General features: G+C 42.9%; 1 protein-coding gene across 2 annotated transcripts in view; it reads left to right on the top strand.

Moving 5' to 3' along the window:
* The window catches only part of myo19 (myosin XIX), a 55,012-nt gene that overhangs the window by 186 nt on the left and 31,617 nt on the right, over positions 1-23,209 (top strand). For both annotated transcript variants that reach the window (XM_078548624.1, XM_078548625.1), the window contains exons 2-6: positions 17,602-17,749; positions 19,038-19,186; positions 19,675-19,788; positions 20,270-20,402; positions 22,434-22,503. In XM_078548624.1, coding sequence (XP_078404750.1) covers positions 17,602-17,749; positions 19,038-19,186; positions 19,675-19,788; positions 20,270-20,402; positions 22,434-22,503 — 614 coding nt within the window. The remainder of the gene's footprint in view (positions 1-17,601; positions 17,750-19,037; positions 19,187-19,674; positions 19,789-20,269; positions 20,403-22,433; positions 22,504-23,209) is intronic.

Below are 23,209 nucleotides of genomic sequence, written 5' to 3'. Positions count from 1 at the left end.
TCGGGCGCTCATTGCTGGGGGAGTTAGGGACAAGGTAGCAGGAGGTTAGGCGACAGATTTAGGGGCTGAAGCTGCCACATGCCACCGCCTGCTAACCCCCCCTCTGTCCGGAGTTTACTGCACTCGGGAGTGTGAATGAGGCGAAGTGATTTTATTTTCCTGTAACGGGAATGATCCTCACAAGGGCGATGTCACCTTCATGTGTCCCAGTGCACTGTACACTTTCCCCACCTTCTGTATGGATTGCTCTTGTTTGATTGTGAGGCAAACTACAGTTTTTGTTTTAAACATTTGAAGTGTGCAAAGTTTGGGGAAGACGGGGGGGGGGGGGGGGGTGGAGGATATAAAACGATGCTAAACTCTGGAATATAGAAACGCTGCCAACCTTAACCTGCGAATTTGAAATCACAAACATGCTAACGGTGACTAAACGTCAGTTGTTCTTGATTGGCTGTAAAGCGCCGAAGGGTGTTTTGAAGTCCGTGAAAGGTGCACAAATGCAGGTCTTTCCGATATTAAAGTGTCTGGTCACCAAACTAATTTATTGTTGCTGATCTCTGGAGAATAATCAGTATGATTATACATAGGGGTCTTCCTTTACTTCTCAGACAAAGTTGGCATTATATCGACATTGAGATGCAAATTTGCTATTATAATGGCAGCAGCATTTGTTAAACATTTACTCTTTTTGGTCACGAGAAGCCCAGGCAAGGAAACGAAAAAAAAAACATCCAAGATTCCTAACTGTAATCTGTTTTTCCCGATTAACCGATGCCCAAAGTAAAAATCATTTGAATTTTTATAGTATTTCCAAATCGACTTTCTCTATCTCTATATCTGTCAGGAATTGTGTGTGGGTAACAGGATCAAGCTCAACTGTGATGTATACCACAGCTGATTGGCTTGCTATCTGGACTAATGCCTGAGGAATGACAATTCAGGTTAGCTATAGGGGGTGACTGGTAATAATGAAAATACTCTCCTGAACAACTAGCTCTTTCCGGAAAGGAGGATATTTGAGAAAATTTTGTTTTAAAAAGAGGAGAAATTTGATCCAGAAGAAACTTGATTTTTAACCTCACCACGACTATCATAGAAATGATAAAGCTGAGTGCATTTCATTTGTGACAAAATTGTACAATATGCCCTGAACATGCTGATGATTCCTTGAATATATTTTAGAATTGCACTTTAAATATTTTTTTAATTGTAGCTGGTGTGGTTTCTGCTTTACAAAGACTGGGAGTGGTAACCACACGATTCAGTGACTTGTTTGAACTTGCAATGCTGGATTTTGAGTAGTTTTATGTAACCTCTTACGATAACACTCATAGTTTAAATAACAGTTTAAAGTATGTTGAAAATTATATATACCTATTAAATTTGGCTTTACAGTGGAAATAAGTTAATGGAAAGGTTGTGTTGGAGTGTTTATGGGCGGAATTTTTTCGAAGCTGGTAGTTGAGCCATTAAATTCCTGGTAGGCATGGCAATATTGCTGTTCCAAGGATCTCCTCCCCTGAAACAGTAAGAATCGGCTCGTCTCCCTTACTGAGTCTTGCTGTGTCTGACTTTATGGAAACAGTCAAGTCCTCAACAGATTTTGAGTCTAACTCCACCCTGTTGAAAAATGTCATGTTGTCATTAGTAGGATTATAGAAATTGTTTCAGAGTGGGCCGTGGGTGTTCTGTTACAAAAGTAGCAAGCTAGAAGTGACTCACAGCAACCACGATGCATACTGTGAAGTTACTGTCCTGGCTTGTGAGCAATTCCTTGGCTGCAGTGCATGGATTTCACTCCCGCAACTTCCAATAGTTGTAACTTTTTGAATTTTTGTATTTGCCCTTTGGATATGCATTTAGACAATTGTAAAACTATTTTAAAAGTATGCAAATGTCACAATTGAGTTATTATGGATAGAATGCAGTTGTTCAACATTTGGGCATAGAAACCTTGGGCTGAATTTTCACGTTGTCGTGAAGACAGGCCGCGTTTCCTGCCATCGGTCGGTGGGGAGCTAATTGTAATACATTAGCACATAATTAAAAGGCTATACCACCAGGCTCCTGGGACCTTGCCATTTCGTCCATCCATATCAGCGGGGAAGCACTCTGACGTGTTTCACAACAGCATGCAGGTGACGTGCACTTGGCGGCTTTCACTTTGGGGGAACTGAGGTGAGTGAGCAGCAGCGTTCTCCACAGCTTGCCTGTTGTTTACAGGCCTCGGGCGTCGGTGGGTGGTGGAGGGGGGGTGGTGGTGAGGGTGGGGGGGGGTGGGGGGGGGACTGATGCCCGGCCCCACACGCAACTGCTGAGGGGTGGTTGGTGTCTGGGGACAAGTGCTGGCCAGCCTCAGAGGCGACTGCTGAGGGGTAGGGGTTGTCTGGGGGGGTAAGTGCTGGCCAGCCTTGGAGGCGACTGTTGGGGAGGGGGTCAAGGGCTACCCTGGCGCTGCATCCCGCACACAGGCAATGGAGGTGGAGGCAGGGTAAGCGATGGAAGTGGCCACGCATTAGTGACCCCTGTATAAACTGACCATGCCTCTGCAACTAAGACAGATCAGGCGCAGCCACAGTGATATGATTGGGGTCAGGCTCCTAGCCTGCCTGCCTATGCAAGCAACGCGGAGGCACCAAAGGCTCCATACCTTAGCACCCCCTCCCCCACCCGGCACAGACTTCGAGTCCGCCACCACTTTATTGGACCATGGAGCAGTTGGTCTGCACACATTGTACAATCTCCTCGCCAATGCTGGCCATGTAGCATTCACTGCTGGAGGTGCTCACAGCCCCTTGCAATCTCAGCATCCCGATTTGGACCAGTATCCCCCATGTCGCAGGTTGACAGGGCAGCCATGCAGTGCACTTATCTCTGGCCATCCGAGGGGTGACCAGCACTCTCCAGGAAGCATTAAGGGGCGGTCACGCAGGGCCAGGAAAGGTGCTGAGTACAGCCATGATAACCATGTCTCTCTCTCTCTCTTTCATGCTTCAGAAGGACCATGTCAGGTTCATGGACCCTGGTGACCTGGCTGTATCCCTGATGGCCTACAGAGACCATAGAAGACGGAGGAGAGAGCGACTGAGGTACCTGGCTGCACAAAGGCAGGGGCAGCAACCTCATGAAGAAGGGGCAGCAGGGGCTCCCATACACGCTGCCCAGGAGCGACAGTGAGCTGTGGCTGGTCAGCACCTAACGACACCCAGGGTTTACAGAGGCCGCCTGCCATTCATGTAGATGACTGAGAACCAGTGTCGCCAATGACTGCGCATGTCTAGGGACCTGGTGGCTCACATCTGCCACTTACTGCAGGACCTGGCACCAAGGGGACATGGAGGGCATCCACTGCCAGTGGCTGTGAAAGTGACCATGGTGCTCAATTTCTAGATGAGGCAGGTGCACTCAGGAGGCCATCAAAGCTGCCAGATTTGTGGAGGATGATGACGACATGCAGTGATGTGTCCCCATAGATCCTTACATCGCAGTTGTGAACGTTTGACTCCAGTCTGGCTTATGGCAGCACCAATACCCTCTGTGAGAGTGCTCTTGTCATGGAGATGCAGGGGAGGCGTTAATAGTCACTCGATCGCAGGAGGATGATGACACCATGTAGTGAGGACACTCCATAAATCTTCACATAGTCTCTGAGAATGTCTGACTCATATCTGAGCGAGGGCAGCTCCCTTGCACCCCGTGATCAGGGCCATCTTAGAGATGCAACCATGAAACTTAGGACGCACCTGATGCTGTGTCTGCCTTCAGCACATCAGCCCTTCAGGAGCGGGTGCACAACATCACTGGTTGCAGGTGCCGGTGTGATGAGGGCCAGCCCCACCTTAAAAGGTGCTGAGTATGAGAGAACTCTGTGGCGCCTGCCCACTACATTCTGGCGGCAATGACCAGCACTGCCGAGGTGCAGGCATCAGTAATGTTTCCAGGGAGTGTGAGGCTGGATCATCACTGTGGTCTGAAGGCCGCACAGAGAAGAGGCCCTAGGCCGAGACACCTACCTTTTATCTTGTGCAGAAAGGTTCACATCTGAGTGACAAGAACACTGCTCATCAGAACAAGGAGCCATAGGCTGGGAGACATTCTTGTGAGTTTATTGATGATAGTGAACAGTATGTACAAGTGATTAACACCCGTGCCCAGGCGGTGCAACTAATTCTCCTTAGCTTTCCTAACCCTGCTGCTATGTCTTGGTGCTCCCTGGACATCCACAGCGCAGCTTGCTGACTGTGACGCCCTATCTGTGATGACTTTGGCGGGTGTCCTCATGAGGGCTGAGACTTGGAGGGCCCCATCCTGCTTTTAGGGTCCTGTTGTGTGGCAGTGGCACCCTGCTCAGCCTGTGAAGCTGGATCTGCGGAGGTCATAGGGAGATGGGAGTCAGATGGGCTGGCCACTCCCAGAGCATCTGGGTGGCTGGCCCCGGAGCGTGCACCAGCTCATCCTCCTCCCTATGAGTGCCTGAGGGCCCCCCAGTTGACTCCATGAGCGGAATGGTTAGCTGGAGTGAGATCGAGCTGCCCACTACCCCTCTCGTGTACACACTGTTGGAAGTCAACTATGGCATCAATGATGGAGTTAAGCCCGCACAGCAGGAGTGACACCCTGGAACAAGGTCTCCATGGCGGCCGCCATATTGCCAGTGTTGACCTTGGTGCGCAGCAATGCCGGCGCTATCACCTCAGCCTGAAGACGGACGGACTCCTTCATAGTGCCTTGCAATCTGAAGAGAGCAACGGACATCTTTTCCTGTTGTTCCATAGCTTGCCTTTGCAGCTCCAGCAACTGTGACATGACCGAGTCCAGGGACTTGTCATCTGACTCAGACTCAGCAACGTTCTGGCCTCCAGCAGCCCTTCGAGTGCCGGGGACCTAGGAAGTCCCTGCCTCCGCCTGCTGTGGATCAGACAGTGTGATGTGCTCACCAGATTGTGATCTCGAGGCTACTCTAAAGCTAGGTCCCACCAAGGTGTGTGTCTCTGTGCTGGTGGAGGGTGTGGGTGAGCGCTGTGACGGACTTCAGGGAGGTTGCCTTCAGATTCCTCTTCAGAGGTTTCTTCAAAGCTTTCATGGAGGCTCTGGGTCGTTAGATCTGTCGGCTGTTTGGCAGATGTGCCTGTGAAAGCAAGGGGAGATAATTAGTGCATGGCTGTGGCCTGGTGAAAGAGGATGCATTACTTATGGCATGGTTGTCTGATGGATGTTGCACTGCTGGTTCCTCACTTGGTAGAGCAGCACCGACCTCACTGTCAGCACAGACTGGTCCTGGCCATCGCCAGAATTCTGGCAACTCTCCACTTGTCTTCGACCGTTCCCTCCTGTTGTGTGCCAGTTTGTCCTGGCATGGATAGAGATGGCGAAAGTGTATCAGGCCCTGCTGGGCCAGATGATAAGTATGCCTGGCCTGTGTGGCTGGTGAGTGGTCCCATGGACGGGATGAGGACAATGACAGTGAGTGTGAAAGAGTGAATGGTGTTGTCACTGGCAGTAAGTGAGGCCTGTGGATGTGCGATGGGTTTGAGAGTGTGAGAGTTGGGAGTGATGAAAAGAGTGACTTACCCTGGCAGAATGGAGCAGATCATTCATCCTTTTTCAGCATTGGGTGGCTGTCCTGCTCTGCAGTGCGTTCGCGCTGACCACTGCTGCCGCCACCTCCCAACCCTGGTTGGTGACATTGCTACCCATCCTGCGGCCAGAGTGGGGGTAGAGCACATCCTGACAGGCCTCCATGGCATCCAGCAGTCGCTCAAGGGACCCGTTGTTGACGTGGGGGGCTGCAGTCTTTTTGCCATTGCTGGTCATATCTCCTAGGCAGCGGTGGTGAGCTGGTGGCAATGAGTGCTTTGCTGGCGGCTGTCTTTTAAAGATGGTGGCCGGCGTGATGCAGCAGCAAGGTAATGATGAGCAGGCGAATGAGACCCCCCCCCGCCATGGAAATGATGTGTTTCGCGGGAGTGAATATATAATGAGGCAGGCTCCGGAAGAAACAACGTGAAAACCGGCCATTTTCATCAGCAGGTAGGACTCCATTTTACCTGCCCACTAACACACTTAGTGCAATTCTGGGTAAATTCCGCCTCTTGTGTTGTGCACAGATCAGTGTTCAATGGTTCATAAAGCAAATTTTGTGGTGACACCAAAGTTGGAGGGCACTTCATTGGAAAAGACCTCTAGCACAGCGAAACATTGGATCTTTATTTGACTTCAGTTTAACGTTAATGACTGCTGGAAATATGATTACATTTTCATTTATTTACAATTGATTATTTATGCTTATTTGGGAAAATTTGTTTTGAGCTATTTGCTAAAATAGCTCAAAACATCCTCCAGGAGTAGAGGATGGTTTTGCAAACTATTGATCTGTCTAGTAAATCAAAACTGAGGCTAATGATCCGGTTGCAGATACAAGTGCTGGAATGTAACTTGGAGAGGGACAAATGTATAAAAACCAAGCAGAGGCACCACACTGGCTCATAAACCAGACGGAAAAGGGTACATTTAAATATTTCTTCGTCCTTTTGGAAATTGAAGATTTTTGTAAAAATCCTAGTTTTAGAAAAGAAACCCAGAAAATTAACAAAGATTTGCTAAAACAGTCACTGGAAGTGTGTAACTTGATTTGGTCATGGTGGCATCTAGTGTTATACAATACTGGCTTTGACTGAGATCATCTATTCTCACAGATATTGTTTCAATATTCTGCACCCACTGAGTTTCTATGTTCCACATACAAATGTTTATATTTCAGAATACCTGTCCATTTTTCTTAGAGAGAAGAACTTGTCAATCTAATCATTTGGTAATTTAGTAAACTATGCAAAAGCTTAAGATGTTTGACCACTTTTTGCCCAGATTGAACTCCCAAAAAATGTTTGTAACTGTCACTGTAAAAATTAATATGGTTATCGGAATAAAGCTTTCCAGATGTTCCAGTTAATTTTTGGAGCAGAAATTTGCATGTAGTGTGAATGCACCTCCTGAGTCCTGGACATGTATACCATCTAGAGAGTTGCAGTGGAAGATATTTGTAGAATAAAACTGGCTAGAAATGGCACGGATTATCTTTTCACCCTATTTGTAGTGTCTGCCACATATTTTGAGAAGTCTTTATCACCTCACAACTAGTGTCAAAAAGAAAACAAACATATTGTGCTAATAATTTGTTTGAGAGAAAATTTCTGATTTTCGTTGTGGTCCCCCCCACCCCACCGCCTTAATTCTTGCTCTTTAAGGTGTTGGCTTTTTACTTTAGGATGGTTACTTACATGCTACTTGACTTCCAAAATATTTAAGCAGCTGCTGCTTATGTGTGAGATCTGCCAACGAGTCTCGGCAGGCTACTTGAGCGTGAAATATTGCAGCTGAGTATGAGCCTTTTCTTGCCTGAAGTTCGCTAGTTCTAGCAGTGGTGCAGTGGTTCCTGGTTAATGATTGGGAGTGATCAGGAGCTCTGGCTAATTTCAGTAGTTTTTTTTCCACTTTTCATAAGCCAGGGGTATCAAGCCAATTATGGTACTGCCTCCCAGGCTGAGACCAACTAGCACAGACACACTGGGGGTTGAATCCAGGAACCAAGCTTGATTTGGGTGGTTCAGCTTTTTCCTCATTTATCATTTGAAACATTGGAGGAGTTGGTTTTCAACTTTTAAAAGCATTGGCCAATTTTAGAAATGCTGAACAAGCAAATAAAGCACAAAACAAACTGAAGATGTTGGCCAGAATACAAACTTGCAGAAACTTGTTGGAGGTTATCCCAAGATGAAATAGTTGTCACAGCTAATTCTATCAGATAAAATGAAGAAATACAGATATCTTTATGATAAGGCTAAATAATGTATGGGAATAAACCCTTTGGTTCTATGTTTAAACGCTTGCAGTAACCCCTCTGAATATATTAAATATGTAACCCATGAGAAGGTTGAAGCAGGATGTGGAAGTGGGTGAGCTCTTTGCTATTTTTGAAAATAAAGGACCAAATCTGTGACTGATGGAACCATATTTTGGTTTGTTTTTGAAATATGTTACTAGTCATAAACAACAATCACACTGGTAGGCTCAAACTGCTACTGTTCATTGAAAATTCTGTGTTTAAAGCTGTCTGAGCTAATAGAATGTCAGCTAACCTTAATAACTGACAGAGTTTTTAAAGAGATTGAGACTTACTGATTACAGCAATTATTTGGAAAGAGGACATAAAATTATTTTCTAATTATTTTGTTTCAGAAATGCAAAGAGCCTTCTAACAGATAATGCATCTACATACCTCATCAGAGGTATTCTCTGGAGAGCTGCAGAGCACATTTCCAAATAAGAACATAAATTATTCAATAAAATTCTTTTGGCCCCGAGTGCAATAAATACACAATATATTTATGGACAAAAATGTCTGGATTGATTTTTTTCGCTATCGTAAATGAAGTCCAAATGAACATGAATGATGTTTTATATTTGGCTGCTGAAATATGAAATAAATTGAAAGTGTCTCAAATGTACTGAAACTATTTGGAATTTAAAAAATGAGCAGAAGACATGGAGGGTTCAGCTGTACTTGAGATTGAAGTAGATTGAGATAAAAGGTAGGAGTATCAAACAGGCATTACAGGAGTGGATAAGTATGGTGTAATTAGATTGGACATGCATTGAGTAACTAAGGCCGTGCTGGAATGGATGTGTATTGAATGACTTTGGGTATCATGCTGCAGGAGATGAAGATCTCAGCTGAGTTAATGTAAAATAAAGGAGAAAAATTAAATGATGAAAAAGCTGTACGTCCAAGAAGTGTGAGGAACTCCCAAACTTCTTTGTCCCCAAGATTTGAGACCATTGTTCAGGTGTCTCTGCTGTATTCCCTCTTTTCCATGCTCACTTAGCACCCTGCACCTATGTGCCTTTTCTAGTTTCTCTTCCTATCTTTACCATTTCTCAAAACACTACCTTGGGTCCATCCATCTGTTACAATTACCACATCAATCTCTAATCTCCTTTTGCTCTCTAAGGTCCTCAGATATGTCATCAACTCCCAGACCTCTCCCAAAAACTCCCATTTCAATCCCTTCACTGTAGGTTTTAGTCTGCTCACAGCACTGACAGTACCCAAGCCATAGTTACAAATAACAAATTGTTTATCCTTCTGTATCCTCCTCAATCTTCCATAGCTTTCAATATGGCCAACCACACCATTCTCCTCCATTATTTAGCTCATTGCCCTTGTGGTTCCACTCCTACTTGTCCACTTACAAACTCAAATCTCCAGTCGAGGCTTGCTCCCAGCCAGATAATGTCAACTCAGAACTCCCTGCAAGGTCTGTCTTAATCCCACTCTTTAATTACAGGCTGATATCATCTGCAGGCATAGGTCAGCTGCTACATATATGATGGTGTCATTCATTTTGACCTCTCTATCACTTCTCTCAGTGACTCCCTATTGCTAGACAGCCTATTTATGCCAAGCCAAAGTTGGATTTGAATAGGATATAGATGGTGCATGAGGAAAGAAAAGCAATGTTGAAGAGATGTTATTTAGTGGGGAAGAGAACTTGAGAACTGAGGGTGGGGTTTCATGAAAGAAATTAGCTTGGAAAGTTGAAGCGGGGGGGCAGTGGGTGGTGAGGGGTGCTGGTAGAAAAAGAAGAAAGATGACTGAGTGAGAGAATCTTGTGGGATGGATGAGAGACGAGAGGAGGTCAGGAACAACAGGGGAGAGGAGAGTGAAGTAGCAGCAGAAGCAGGTATTCTCAATCTTCAAAACTGTTTATCGTCACTGTTGTAGTGCCTCTCTACTTCGCTTTTCTCCTCTAAGGCACCTCTTAAAACCTGCCTTTTTGACTAAGCTTTTGGTCATCTGATTTGAATATTCCCTTATGTGGCTTGGTGCCATGTTTCCTAATGCTCTTGAGAAGAGTTTTGGGATGTTATATTATGTTAAAGGTGCTATATAAATATAAGTTATGGTAGGAATATGGCAGTCAATTTGTGCACAGCAAGCTTCCAGCAGTGAAATAAATGGTCTGTTCATTAATTTTTTTTCTATGTGTTGATTGAGGAATATTAGCCAGGACACTGGGGCAACACCCTTGCTTTTCGAACAGTGTCATGAGTTCTCACATTCACCTGGGAGGTCAGACAGGACCTCTGTTTAATGGCTCATTTGAAAGATGGCACCTCTGACAGTCTGGCACATCCTCAGTAGTGCACAGGGGTGCCAGCCTAGATTTTGTGCTCAAGTCTCTGGAGTGTGGCTTGAATCCACTGGGCCAAAGCTATCCCACTTGGGATTTGATTTTAAAAAGTGAAGATAGTGGTTGTTGCAAGACGGAGAGAATCATCATCAGCAGCAGCAAATAGGTGAAGGGCCAAGACCGAGGGAGGAATTAAGTTTCAAATTTCTCCACTGCTTTAATAAGACACTAGAACAGCCTTGCCCTGAGGGGTTGCGGTATTAAATACAGGCATTGTATTAATCAAACTGATTTGCAGTGTCCTCCATTAATGCAGGTCAACATTGTTTGATGTGGAAACAATTCCTGATATGCAATAGGCAGGACATGTTGAGAAGGGCCAAGCTTGCTTCGAGCATCTATAGTGCTAACCTGTAAATGTGCACTTATTTTGTGCTGAAAACTTTGTTCCTTGTGTGGGCAACCATGTGCTCCCTGGTGTTTCATTTGAAGGGTACTAATTGCTTTGCAATTTTGTACCATATTTTCTACCATACTTAATTTAAAACTAATCTTATGTGAGGCAGCTCTTACAGAATTGCAGTCTTATTCAGAAGAACTGTAATGACTCGGAGGAGGGGACAGGTTTCAACAAGAAACAGATACATTTTATTAGAGAGAGCTTTTCAGGTGCTACATGCTCGATCAGGACTCTCCTCAGGAAGCTCCCCCCCCCCACTTTATTGCCCACGCCAAGGCCTGCTTGGTCAGAGCCTCCCGTGACCCCGGAAAGTCAGCAGGAGAGGCTATAACTTCAGTTACTACATTTCCTCCCCCTTTAGTTTTTTTACAATTTCTACTCACAGGGAAACATTTGAATATTCAACAACATCAAGTCTCTGAGGTGCTCTCCTTATATGGCTAAAGCGGCATTGCTCTACCACTTGAGGTTCCTCAACAGGATCTAGAACTGCAGCATGGGACACGTCACTAGAAGGTGGCAATTCTGGGTTTGGAAACTCTACAGACATCGGGCATATCTATTCTAGGTCGATCAGTCACCTCAGGAATTGACGGTTCGATGTTAATCACAGGCAGAATAGTTGGTTGTTGGAATGTATCACTAGCACGGATATGATCTACGTGCTAACGAACAATTCTATCTTCCACTTGTACTTGGAAAGATAATGGACCAGTCCCTGAGACAATGGTTCCAGGAACCCAACAAGGTCCACTTCTGAAATTTTGCACGAATACCGTGTCACCTACACTGCGAGTTTTACCGTGTATATCATGGTTCAAATTTTGATTACTTTGATTCCGCTCTACCTTCCCTTCTAAATTTGGAAACACCAGGCTTAACCGTGTATATAGGCGGCGTTTCATCAATAATTCAGACGGTGTTGAAACCATAGTCGAATGTGGCGTTGTATGATAACTGAGAAGAAAGCGGGAAAGTCGAGATTCTACTGATGACCTTTACATACCAGACTTGAAAGTTTGTACAGCTCTCTCAGCTAAACCATTTGATGAGGGATGGTAAGGGGCTGTTTTAATATGCCTGATTCCATTCAGATTCATGCATTTCTGAAACTCTGTGCTGGTAAAGGCTGTACCGTTATCAGAAACGATGATTTCAGGTAGGCCCTGTATGCTAAAACAGTGACGCAGCTTCTCAATAGTTGCACTCGATGTTGGCGATTTTACTTTGTATACATCCATCCATTTAGAATGTGCATCTACAATCAGCAAAAACATGGTGTCTAAGAATGGTCCTACATAACTGATATGTAGTCTAACCCAGGGTCGACCAGGCCACTCCCATGAATGCAGAGGAGCTGAAACAAGCAACTTCTGTTGTTGATAATGAAGACAGTGCTTGACCATGCTTTAAATGTCACTGTCAATGCCTGGCCACCAGACATAGCTCTGTGCAAGCATTTTCATCTTTGATAGCCTGGATGCGCACTGTGAAGCTCTGTCAAGAGTACCTTGTGATGGGACGACAACTCTTGATCCCCATAACAAAATTCCATCTTGACAGCTTAACTCTTTCTGGCATGGAATGGTTTCAAATCTTCAATTATAGGTGAATTTGACCATCCTTGCAAAACAAAGTCTTTGACTTTCGACAATATTGGATCTTTGTTCATCCAATTTCTAATTTGCTTCACAAACACAGGCGAAGAAGCCAAGAAATTCAGTAATAGCACAACTTCTTGTGGAACAGGAGCATGTACAATGCTGTCTGGTAACAGGAGACGACTGAGTGCATCTGCATTTGCAATGTGTAAGCCAGGACGGTACATATAGGTATACTCATACGCAGGTAATATCAGAGCCCAACATTGTATTCTTGCTGATGCTATTGGTGGAATGGTTTTATCCTCACTGAATAAACCCATTAATGGTTTATGGTCCGACACACTGGTGAAATATCATCCATGTAGGTACTGGTGGAATTTCTTCACTCCAAATACCACCGATAAACCTTCCTTTTCTAACTGGTAATAACCCTTCTTGGCTGTGGAGAGGATTCTTGAGACATAGCCAATGGGCCTTTCTGGTTCGTTTTCCATTATATATGATAACACGGCCCCTACAGCATAAGGAAAGGCATCACGTGTTAATACCAACTCTTTCAATGGGTCGTAGTGTACCAGTAAACAAGACGAATGCAACAGTTTCTTTACTTTCACAAAGGCTTCTTCCTGTTGTGAATTCCACGACCAACGTTGATTCTTTTTTAACAACAAGTGTAATGGCGCCAACACAGTTGATAAGCTAGGCAAGAAACGGCTATTGTAGTTGATCAGACTCAGGAAGGAGTTGAGTTTGGTTACATTGGATGGCGATGGTGCATCTTTTATTGCCCAAACTTTCTCTTCTACTGGATACAAACCCATGGCATCCACCCCGTGACCCAGGTAAGTAACTTCTGGTGCTTGAAATGTGCATTTTTCTTTCTTTAACCGTACGCCGGCTTCCATGAACCTTCTTAGCACCTCCTCCAGGTAGGCCAAGTGTTCAGTCTCAGTTGACCCTGTGATCAGAACGTCATCTAGGTATACCACTTGGGGAAGTCCTTGCAAAAGACTCTGGAAGGCTATAAGACGTAGGAGCTGAAGTAGGCCATTCAGCCCATCGAGTCTGCTCTGCCATTCAATGAGATCATGGCTGATCTAAGAATCCTCAACTCCACTTTCCTGCCTTTCCCCATAACCCTTGACTCCCTCACTGATTAAAAATATGCGTATCTCAGCCATGAATACACTTGATGACCCAGCCTCGACAGCCCTCTGTGGTAAAGAATTCCACATATTAACTACCTTCTGAGAGAAGAAATTCCTCCTCATCTCTGTTTTAAATGAGCGACCCCTTACTCTGAGATTATGCGCTATGGTCCTAGACTGTGCCACAAGGGGAAACAACCTCTCAGCATCTACCCTGTCAAACCCCCTAAGAATCTTATATGTTTCAATAAGGTCATCTCTCATTCTTCTAAACTCCAATGAGTACAGGCCCAACCTACTCAACCACTCCTCATAAGAAAATCCCTCCACACACAGAATCAACCTAGTGAACCTTCTGTGGACTGCCTCCAATGCCAGTATATCTTTCCTTTAAATAAGGAGACCAAAACTATTCACAGTATTCTAGGTGTGGTCTAACTAGTGCCTTGTGGATAGTGCATGCAGATAATACACCAGAGGGTAGGTGAGTGTACTGATGAAGACCTTTTTGTGTGTTAATAGTCACATATTCTCTCAAAGTGCTATCCAGTTCTAACTGTTGGCTCATATCCAATTTTGTATAGGACTTGCCTCCAGCCAGCTTTGCGTATAAGTCGTCTATTCTTGGAACGGGGTGCTTATCTAGTTTTGCTGCCTTATTTACAGTCAGTTTATAGTCCCCACAAATGCGTATAGTTTGGGCAGACTTAACCACTGGAACTATGGGTGCTGCTCACTCTGAGAATTGGGCAGGTTGGATGATGCCCAGCTTTTCTAACTGGCATAGTTCTGCATTCACCTTCTTCAATGCATAAGGCACAGGTCTGGTCTTAAAGAAACATGGTGTCACCTGAGGATCCACATATATCTTGGCCTGCATGCCTTTTAACTTCCCTAATTCATCCCAAAATACCATGTCGTATTTCCTTAGCAGTTCAGGAACTCTTGTTTTCAGGTAAAACATCTCAGACCAGTCAATAGAAACAAAAAACTACTGCGGATGCTGGAAATCCAAAACAAAAACAGAATTACCTGGAAAAACTCAGCAGGTCTGGCAGCATCGGCGGAGAAGAAAAGAGTTGACGTTTCGAGTCCTCATGACCCTTCAGCAGAACAGACCAGTCAAGCTTGATCTTCTGTAATCAGTCTTGGCCTAAAAGACTGGGTCCTTCTCCTTTCACTATTATCACAGGAAGCTGGGCTGTCTGTTGCCTATAAGACACTGGTACCATGATGATGCCTTTTAACTGAATAGATTCTCCAGTGTATGTCTTTAATTTAGCGGTTGTCTGCTCCAGGTTTATTGGCTGTCTGCCTTCACTAAGGTATTTGAAAGTGTGCTCTCCCACCACTGTAGTTGAGGCTCCCATATCCATCTCCATTATTAGAGGCTTCTCATTAACTTGGACTGTGACAGTGATGGGTTCGGTTTTTACAGCGGTTACGTTATACAGGGAATAAATGTTGGTGTCGGCAGCTTCAGATTCTGCTGTATTTTTTAATTCAATCATATTGGTTTGCTGCTTTATGGGCTGTTTCGATTTTGCCCTGCATTGCCTTACTACATGACCATTCTTGTGGCAGTAATGGCATTCTGCCTCCTTGAATTTACAGGAGTCCGGACCGTAGTCACCCCTACATCTATAACAATTTAATCTTGAAGTTGCTGCTGAAGCATTCCTACTAGGCCTTTTCATGTTTCTAACAGCGGATATTGCATCTCGCTTTGATGCTGTGGGTCTGGTTTCGTACCACACTCGGCAGTAGGCTCCTTGCCCAGGTGAAGAATGACGCCATGTTGTATGTTGCAAAGCCTGCGAGTCTCTTAGCGCTTTCCATGGCGAAGGAGATTTCTAGGGTGTGCTTAAAGTTGAAGTTGACCTCGGCGAATAAATGGTGCTGTATGGCGTTGTCCTGAGCTCCACAAAGTAATCGGTCCCACAGCATGTCATTTAATGTGTCCCCGAAGTCGCAGTGTTCTTAAGGTTCACTACATAGGTTGCGATGGACTCTCCCAGGTTCCTAACTCTGGAATTAAATTTAAAACACTGCATTATTATGGATGGCTTCGGCTGGAAGTGCGTTTTCACGAGATCCACTAATTCATTATAGGACTTAGAATTGGGCGCACTCGGGGCTGTCAGATTCCAAATGAGATTGTATGTCTTACTTCCACATACACTCAGAGAATGGCTTTCTGCTTTTCCTTCACGGTAATTTCATTTGCTATGAAATAAAATCTGAGGCGCTCCAAATACTAGCTCCAGTCTTCCATAGTCGCATCAGAAGGATCGATTCTGCCGAAGAATGGCATGCCTGGTGAGTAGTCTTTTCTTTTTCTTAAGTTTCGATGTACTCTATAACAAGGCAACAAGGCGAGTTGAGCATCGGAGCTATCCCACTCTCGTCGCCAAATGCAGACAGATTTCAACAAGAAACAGATAGACTTAACATTATAGAGAGCTTTTCTGATGCTACATCTGAAAAACGAGGACTCTTGTCAGGAAGCCCCACCCCCCCAGATTGCCCGCACTTAGGGCTCATTGGTTGGAGACTCCCAGAACATTACGTGACCCCTGATAGATAGCAGGAGGGTCTCCTCCTTCAGTTACTGCAAGAACTGAACTAAAAATCTGACTGACTCGGCTGATACTCACAATAACAAGATGTTGCGTTCTGTTCCAGTTGGTCAGGGGAACTTTGTATCACACTTGATGATGAATGTGAGAACAATATGGCTGAAAACGCTTTCATTCCTGCGATGATTCTGCTGTATTCAAGCATTCTTATACTGTTTGACCTGCTGTATGACATTGGAGCAACAGTAGTATTTTTTTAATTTGCTGACAAAAATAGCACTGCTTAACATTTTTTTTAATGGAATTGCGGGCTAGATTATTTTTTCTTTCAATTTAAAAGTGCTCTAATTTCTCTCTTCCCCCTCTTCAATCTTACCACCCTCCACAAGGGCATAGATCCAAGGGGCCCTTGTCCTGCAGGCAGCAGGTGTCCTTGTACATCACTGAAGTGACTATTCGTCACACAAGCCAGGTCACTGAGTGGACTTGCAACGTTGTGTAACCTGGTTATAATAACCATCAGGGGCCCGATTGCTCAGCTAGTTCTGCCCTCCTTCATCTGATGTTCACAAATTTCCAGGAGGATTTCATACAGGATTGGAAATTCTTGCTGATTTTATGTCTTCCCCATCTGTATCACTCTGCCTGAAATTAGCTAATTCAACGTAGAATTGGGGTTGAAACTGGGAATTCCATAAATCGCATAAGAATGATTGACCTGTCAAGAAAAATTGGATGGTTTAGTCATCTAGGACAAGGTATAAAGTGAATTCTTTTATATTTAATGCCCTTGTAAAACTTTGTGTTCTTCAATATGCGGTTTTATAGTGCTTGTAAACAAGCAGTATTTTAATTTTAGGCACCTGATACCAACATCGAGTGTGCCAAGGTCACTTGTTGCTCCCTCCTAGTTGTATCTCAGTGGTACTCAGTATAGCACTGCTGTACCATTGTGACCACTTCCATTTTTCCACATGCCATCCATCCTGTACCATTCTTGAAAGAGATTGCCAACAAGGACAATTTATTGTAGTCCCACATAGGGTCCTGACAGCCAGCATGTAGAGGAATCTTTCACCCCATTGTTCTAAGCAGGATTTAAACTGAGACCCCAGAGTTGAAAAGCAGTGTTCTACCTATCTGCGCAACCCCAATGCCTCAGCTCCATATGTATGCAAAGAACAGAAGTAGTGACCAATGATTTTATCTGCAATCTTTTAAATTCTAACTCCTTTTGTTTTCATAGAGTTCTAATACCAGATTTATTATAAACTTAAATTATATGTTTTTTGTACATTTTAGATTCTGAATCGCTGACCAGTTTTTCACAAAAAGAACAAACTGGGGTTTTCGTAATAATGAGTACTAAGGGTACAAATTCAGTTCAGTAGTTTGAGTAATGAGTACTGAAGTTACAAACTCACTTCAGTACCATGCAACACAGTTGATGGTAACTTAACAAATGCAATAATGCTCCAATACGTTGTATAACTTCCATTCTGTAAAAAAAATTGTATACTGTCCCTTAAGAGGAATACAAGTTATCAATAAAAAATTAAGCAAGTGGGTTCACACTTTAGAAAAAAATACATGTTGAATGTTTTATGGTTCTGTTTTCAGAGTAATGGCTTGAAAAAGTCCCAGAAGGCCTCAGATCACACTACATTGAATCATGCACTCGAGGAGATAAAAGCTTTTCTCGTTAATGAAGATGAGTTGCACCACTTTGATGACCTCACTAAAGTCAACCCAGTGACAACTACCACAGGTATCTATTTAATTAGATGGTGACTTGTTTTTTGTGGGGTATTTGTTTTTAAAATACTGGATGTTTAAATATGATTCTGGTATGACTATGGCCCATAACTCCGATCTTCAGGGCGTCGTACCCAGGGGAAACCCCAAAGGTGTGCTGGGAGCACCCCCCCCCACCTTTCAAACTTCTGTTGGGCAATTATCTTGCACTGGGAACCATCTGATACTCCGATTTAAACCAGAGACTTTACATGGTTCCCACTGTCTTACCAGAATAGTTACCCAGGGAAAGTTAGAATTAAAACTACTTCTAACTTCTGAGTAACTGTAGTACTGACCACCGCCACGAGCCCCCACTTGATCTCCAGACTACTCTTGCACCCCTTCCTGAACCCCATCTCCTCCCCGACTACACTCCTGACTACCTTCCCGACACCGCCCCCATTCCCTGACCATCCAGACCTCTCCCTGACCACCTGGACCCCTCCACTCAATTACCCCAACCTCCACTCTACTGACTGCATGACCCCCATCCCCGATGCATCCTACCCACTTACCCCACACACCTACCTCATCCCTGGATTCTCAAAGTGGCCGGACTTTTAAACTTACCAGCCTTACGGCATCTACTGCCATAAAACAAAGGGGCGTGGCTTCCTTTCCCTGACTCAACTGAGAGGATTCCTGAATGGCTGCACTGCATTTTTCTCACCTGGTCCAAGTTGGAAGGTCAGGCAAGAAATGTGCAGCTCCTGACTAAGGTAAGTAAAAAGAAGTGGAGTGGCAATCTGACTGTGATTGCCACTCCATGGAAGTTCTGGCCCACTATCCTATATATCAATAATGGACAAGACAAGCATATATTATTGGGTGAGGTAAAACTGTCAATATGAAATAAGACATTTTGGAAACGCTTAGCAGTTCCATTATCTTCTGAAAAAGAAGATTGGTGAATTTAAGGATGTGGCTCCTTCAACAGAACTACTTTTAGAAGAATGTGCTGGCCTGACAAATCAAGGTGATGTTTCTCCCTGTATTCATTATCCAATTTCAAGGTTGAGAATTATTACAATACAGTGGTGTGATTATCCTAATTAAAAAGACCAAAGTACATTCTAAAGGAGATGTAGGGTGAACATAGGGATTTTATGCTTAATGTACATTTTCTTTGCAGATACAGAATTATGATTGAAATAATTTTGATTAATTAATCTCTGTAGAAAATGAAATGCATTAGAACTTGCAGTATTTTAATACTAAGGAATCTGCATAAATTCATGTCTTTTTTTTCTGCCTCCCAGTTTTAAAATGTCTGCATGCAAGATATGTGACCAGTGTGTTTTACACCAATGCCGGTTGTACGCTGGTGGCTCTTAATCCATTCCAACCTGTGCCTAACTTGTATTCCCCTGGCATTATGAAGGAATACCACACTGCGTCTCAACCACAGGTAACTCAAGTATAGAGTAGTGATATAACGTGCTTGAAACAAGAATTAATCGGAATGCTATTCATCCTTGATTACAAATTCTGTAACTTCTGTAATCAAGATATTAACATTTAATTTGCGTCCAGTTTATTTTAACTATTTGTTCAATGTAATGTAATCTGTGGCCAGACCACAAATTTGCGCAGACTATTTAAACTTGTTTTTAAAATTGAATAATTGAGAAAAATCCCTCTGTTTCCAGGCCATGTGTGTTGAGAATATAGGAATAACAGCTTATTTAATTTGTCTGATGGTGATGATGTGATCAGAGAACTAAATTTGATTGCCATGGAGACATGTTTATTAGCAGCAGCTGCATGGTCACATTTGTGCTTGCCTAAATGTATCAGTTTAATAACAATAATTCAATATTTTTCACTGCTTTTACTACTATAGTGTCTGTTTATACAAATGAAAATGTCTAGAGATTAAGTCTTTCTATTCTTTAGGAATTGAAACCGCACATCTTTACAGTGGCTGAGGAAGCCTTCAGGAACGTACAGAGTCTCATTGAACCAGTTAATCAGTCGCTTATTGTCAGTGGAGAGAGTGGTGCTGGAAAGGTAAGAACTGAACTTGAGGAATGTAGTCAGATCCACTAATAAATAAACCTACCTCATGCATAACGTAACTGGTGTGGATATAATTTTGGCAAATGGATTTTGATCATTATAAGCAACTGATCGTTAAAAGTAATGAATACAGTAAGATTCCATTGAACTGGCTTTATTGATCTGTCCCTCTTTCAGTAATGAGGCACAAGCATGGTACAGTAGGTCCAATACTTTGTTATATTCTTCAATAATGTTTTGATGGCAAATTACTGGTCATGCGATTGAAACCAAGTATTTAAGTGCTCCAGGAGTTCGTGCACACAGTTTTTCTGCTAAATTTACCAGGCAGGAAAATGACCAGACACAACCAAGCAAAAATGCATACTTGTTACGAATGGCCATGTTTTCAAAATCCATAAAGGAGACTCTCAACAGAAATCAGTTTCTAACCTTTGTAACCATGTCTATTGATGACATTTCTATTTTGCAGACCTGGACATCTCGGTGCCTTATGAACTACTTTGCCACAGTCTCTGCCTCATCCATTTCTGCTAAATGCCAAGAAAATGTAGAAAGGATAGAAAAGAGAGTATTAGACTCCAATCCTGTGATGGAGGCATTTGGTAACAAAGCTTTCTGCTTTTATTAAATTGATGTTTGAGAATTTAGTGAAATATTTTGACTCCCAGGATGAAATATTGCTTTTTATTGGGATCTGGAATCTAGGTCTAATTACTAACCAGAAGAAGTGATCCCATTAATATTTATGTCATCACATTAAGTAATCAGATCCTTGCTTGACATATTGGCCTGTGCACTGCAGATTCTTTGATGCGGCCAGTGTTCTCTGAGATAACTTGGAAGGAACCAGAGGCATAAAAATTAGTGCTCTGGTGACCTTCACTGACCACTGGTAGTGCAGCCCTCATGGTTAGTGTTTGCAGCTCCATATCCAGCAGCTGGCATAACTCTGTCACTACCTCCCTGGTGAAACAAAGTCTGCAAATGCATCCTAGAATACTGCAAGGTAGATGTGGCTGAGTCACATGCAACTATGTGGGTAAGGATGAGTGTGAACTGTTCCCCCTCTGATGCAAGAGAACCTATGCTCCCCCCATTGTTGCTTTCTTCCTCCTCCATAAAACTGGACAGAGAAATATCCATGGCAGTTCCCATATCAGAATTTAGCCTTTAACAATTGAAATACAACTTTTTGCACATTCTTAAAAAGAAACAAAATATTACTTGCCTTCATCATAAATTTTATATGAACAAGCCAAACATACAGCATGTTCCCAGTGAGATATTTGGATACCACCATTGGAATTCATTTAGATCATATTTTTGTGACGTTTATTATTTTAATTGATACTAATTCATTCTGTGGGAAGTGCTTCCAGCTGATCAAAAATCACAGTCTTAGCCTTAGAATTTGAAAAACTTCCCTAATGTTACAGAATAGTCAGGAGAAAGAAGTGTATATGAAGAGATTTAGACAATATAGTCACGTGAAATGAACAGTCTAAGCAGCACTATTTGAAAATTAGATTGAGATAGCACGTTTGCCAGTGTACGTGCCAAAACTAACAGACCATAAATTGTGTTCACAATTTTAATATGTTGAGTTACCATCTCGGCCAATCTGTTTGAAATGAACAAGGAAATGCTTCTCTAGTTGAGTTAATATATTAAAAAAATGGTCAACAAATCCTAAATTGACCATTCTGCACCACCTAGTGGCGTACTGTAGAACATCACTGGCTTAAATATTGGAATAGACTGCATGCTCACTCTTGTGGTCAGGTACAGTAATGACGTGTCACAGAATTGTGGGTGGTTGGGGTAGGAAGAAGAGGCAAAAGAAAAACATAAAAAATGGGGAAAGAGGAAAACTAACTTAAAAAGATACAATTAATAGAACTCCATTTTATTTTCATTTTAGGAAAACAAGTTTGCCACTAATATATTTTGGTAAAGTCTGGAAGTATGTTTGGTAAGCAGTGCAAAGGATATGGAGTTAAAGCCAATGGAAGTAGTGGCAATATGTTTCTTGGAGGCTGTTATGCCACAGATGGAAAACTGGTTATTTGCAAATATAAACACTGCACAGTAATTGGCAGAGACTAGTTAAACAAAAGTAAGATCGAAACGAAATACACATGAAATATTTGGAAAAGGTTTAAAACCATGATTCTGGAGGGAAATATGTAGTGTCTTAAATGGATAGTGTCAGATAATGAATAGATTTGTGTCATGGATTCAACAGCGTGAGGAACTGTCACATCATTTTAGTTGGGATACAAAAAAAGGTTCAATGAATTAGCTCCAGTCGCCTAGATGTTAACGATGACTAGGGTTAGGTTTAGGGTTAGGACATTAGGACAAGCTGCAGCTAGCACCTGGGGAGGATGTTTAGTGAATGGCCTGATCTGCTGAACAACACAGTTTTTGAAGCACACTTGGCCAATTGAAGATGCTGAATCTGTTTAATGTTGGATATTTTCAATTCGACTTGTATTCAGCTTTTTAAAAAGAATTAAAGGCTTGCTCCATTCCTTTTTTGTTTAACTAATCTTGTGCATTAAACTAAAACTCACTAAGGAGAGCATAGATGATGAGGTAATTGATTATCAACACGATTTACTATTTCACAGGAAATGCTTGTACACTACGGAATTACAACAGCAGTCGATTTGGCAAATACATCCAACTGCAGTTAAACAGGTAGTTTTACAGACCAGTTATGTGGGTGCATTTATTCAATCTGCTCTTAAATTCTTCAAAAGCATTTTCAAAATACATACTTTTCATTGTATAAGCCCATTCTTTTATTGGTGCATGGTTATTATACAGATGTATGGAATGTCATTTTAATGACTGTACTTCCATGATACGGGTTGTTGTGCTAGTAGATGATAACATTGGAATAAGATGAGGCCATTTCACCCCTTGAACCTGTTCCATCATTCACTGAGATGGCTGATCTGTGACCTAACTCCATGTACCATTCCTTGTTCCATATCCCTTAAAGTTTTTGGTTATCAAAAATCTTATCAATCTCCTTTGCAAATTTAACAATTGATGAAGAATCAAATTGCTGTTTGTGGAAGAGAGTTCCAAACTTCTACCAGCTTTTGTATGTAGAACTATTCCCTAATTTCATTCCTGAAAGGTCTAGCTCTAATTTTTAGCTTATGCCCACTCATCCCCAACCAGTAGAAATAGTTTTTCTCAATCTACCATATCTGTTCCCCTTAGCAGCTTGGCAACCTTGATCAAATCACCCCTTAACCTTCTGAATTCCAGGGAATACAACTCTAGTTTGTGTAATCTCTTCTTGTAACTTAACTCTTGGAGTTGAGGAGTAATCTGGTAAATCTACATTGCACTCCCTCAAATGTCCTTCCCGAGGTGTGTCAAGATCATCCAC

This window comes from Cetorhinus maximus, chromosome 9 (assembly GCF_964194155.1).
Source record: "Cetorhinus maximus chromosome 9, sCetMax3.hap1.1, whole genome shotgun sequence".
Classification (NCBI taxonomy): domain Eukaryota; kingdom Metazoa; phylum Chordata; class Chondrichthyes; order Lamniformes; family Cetorhinidae; genus Cetorhinus; species Cetorhinus maximus.
This window is presented reverse-complemented; position numbering and strand designations above follow the sequence as displayed.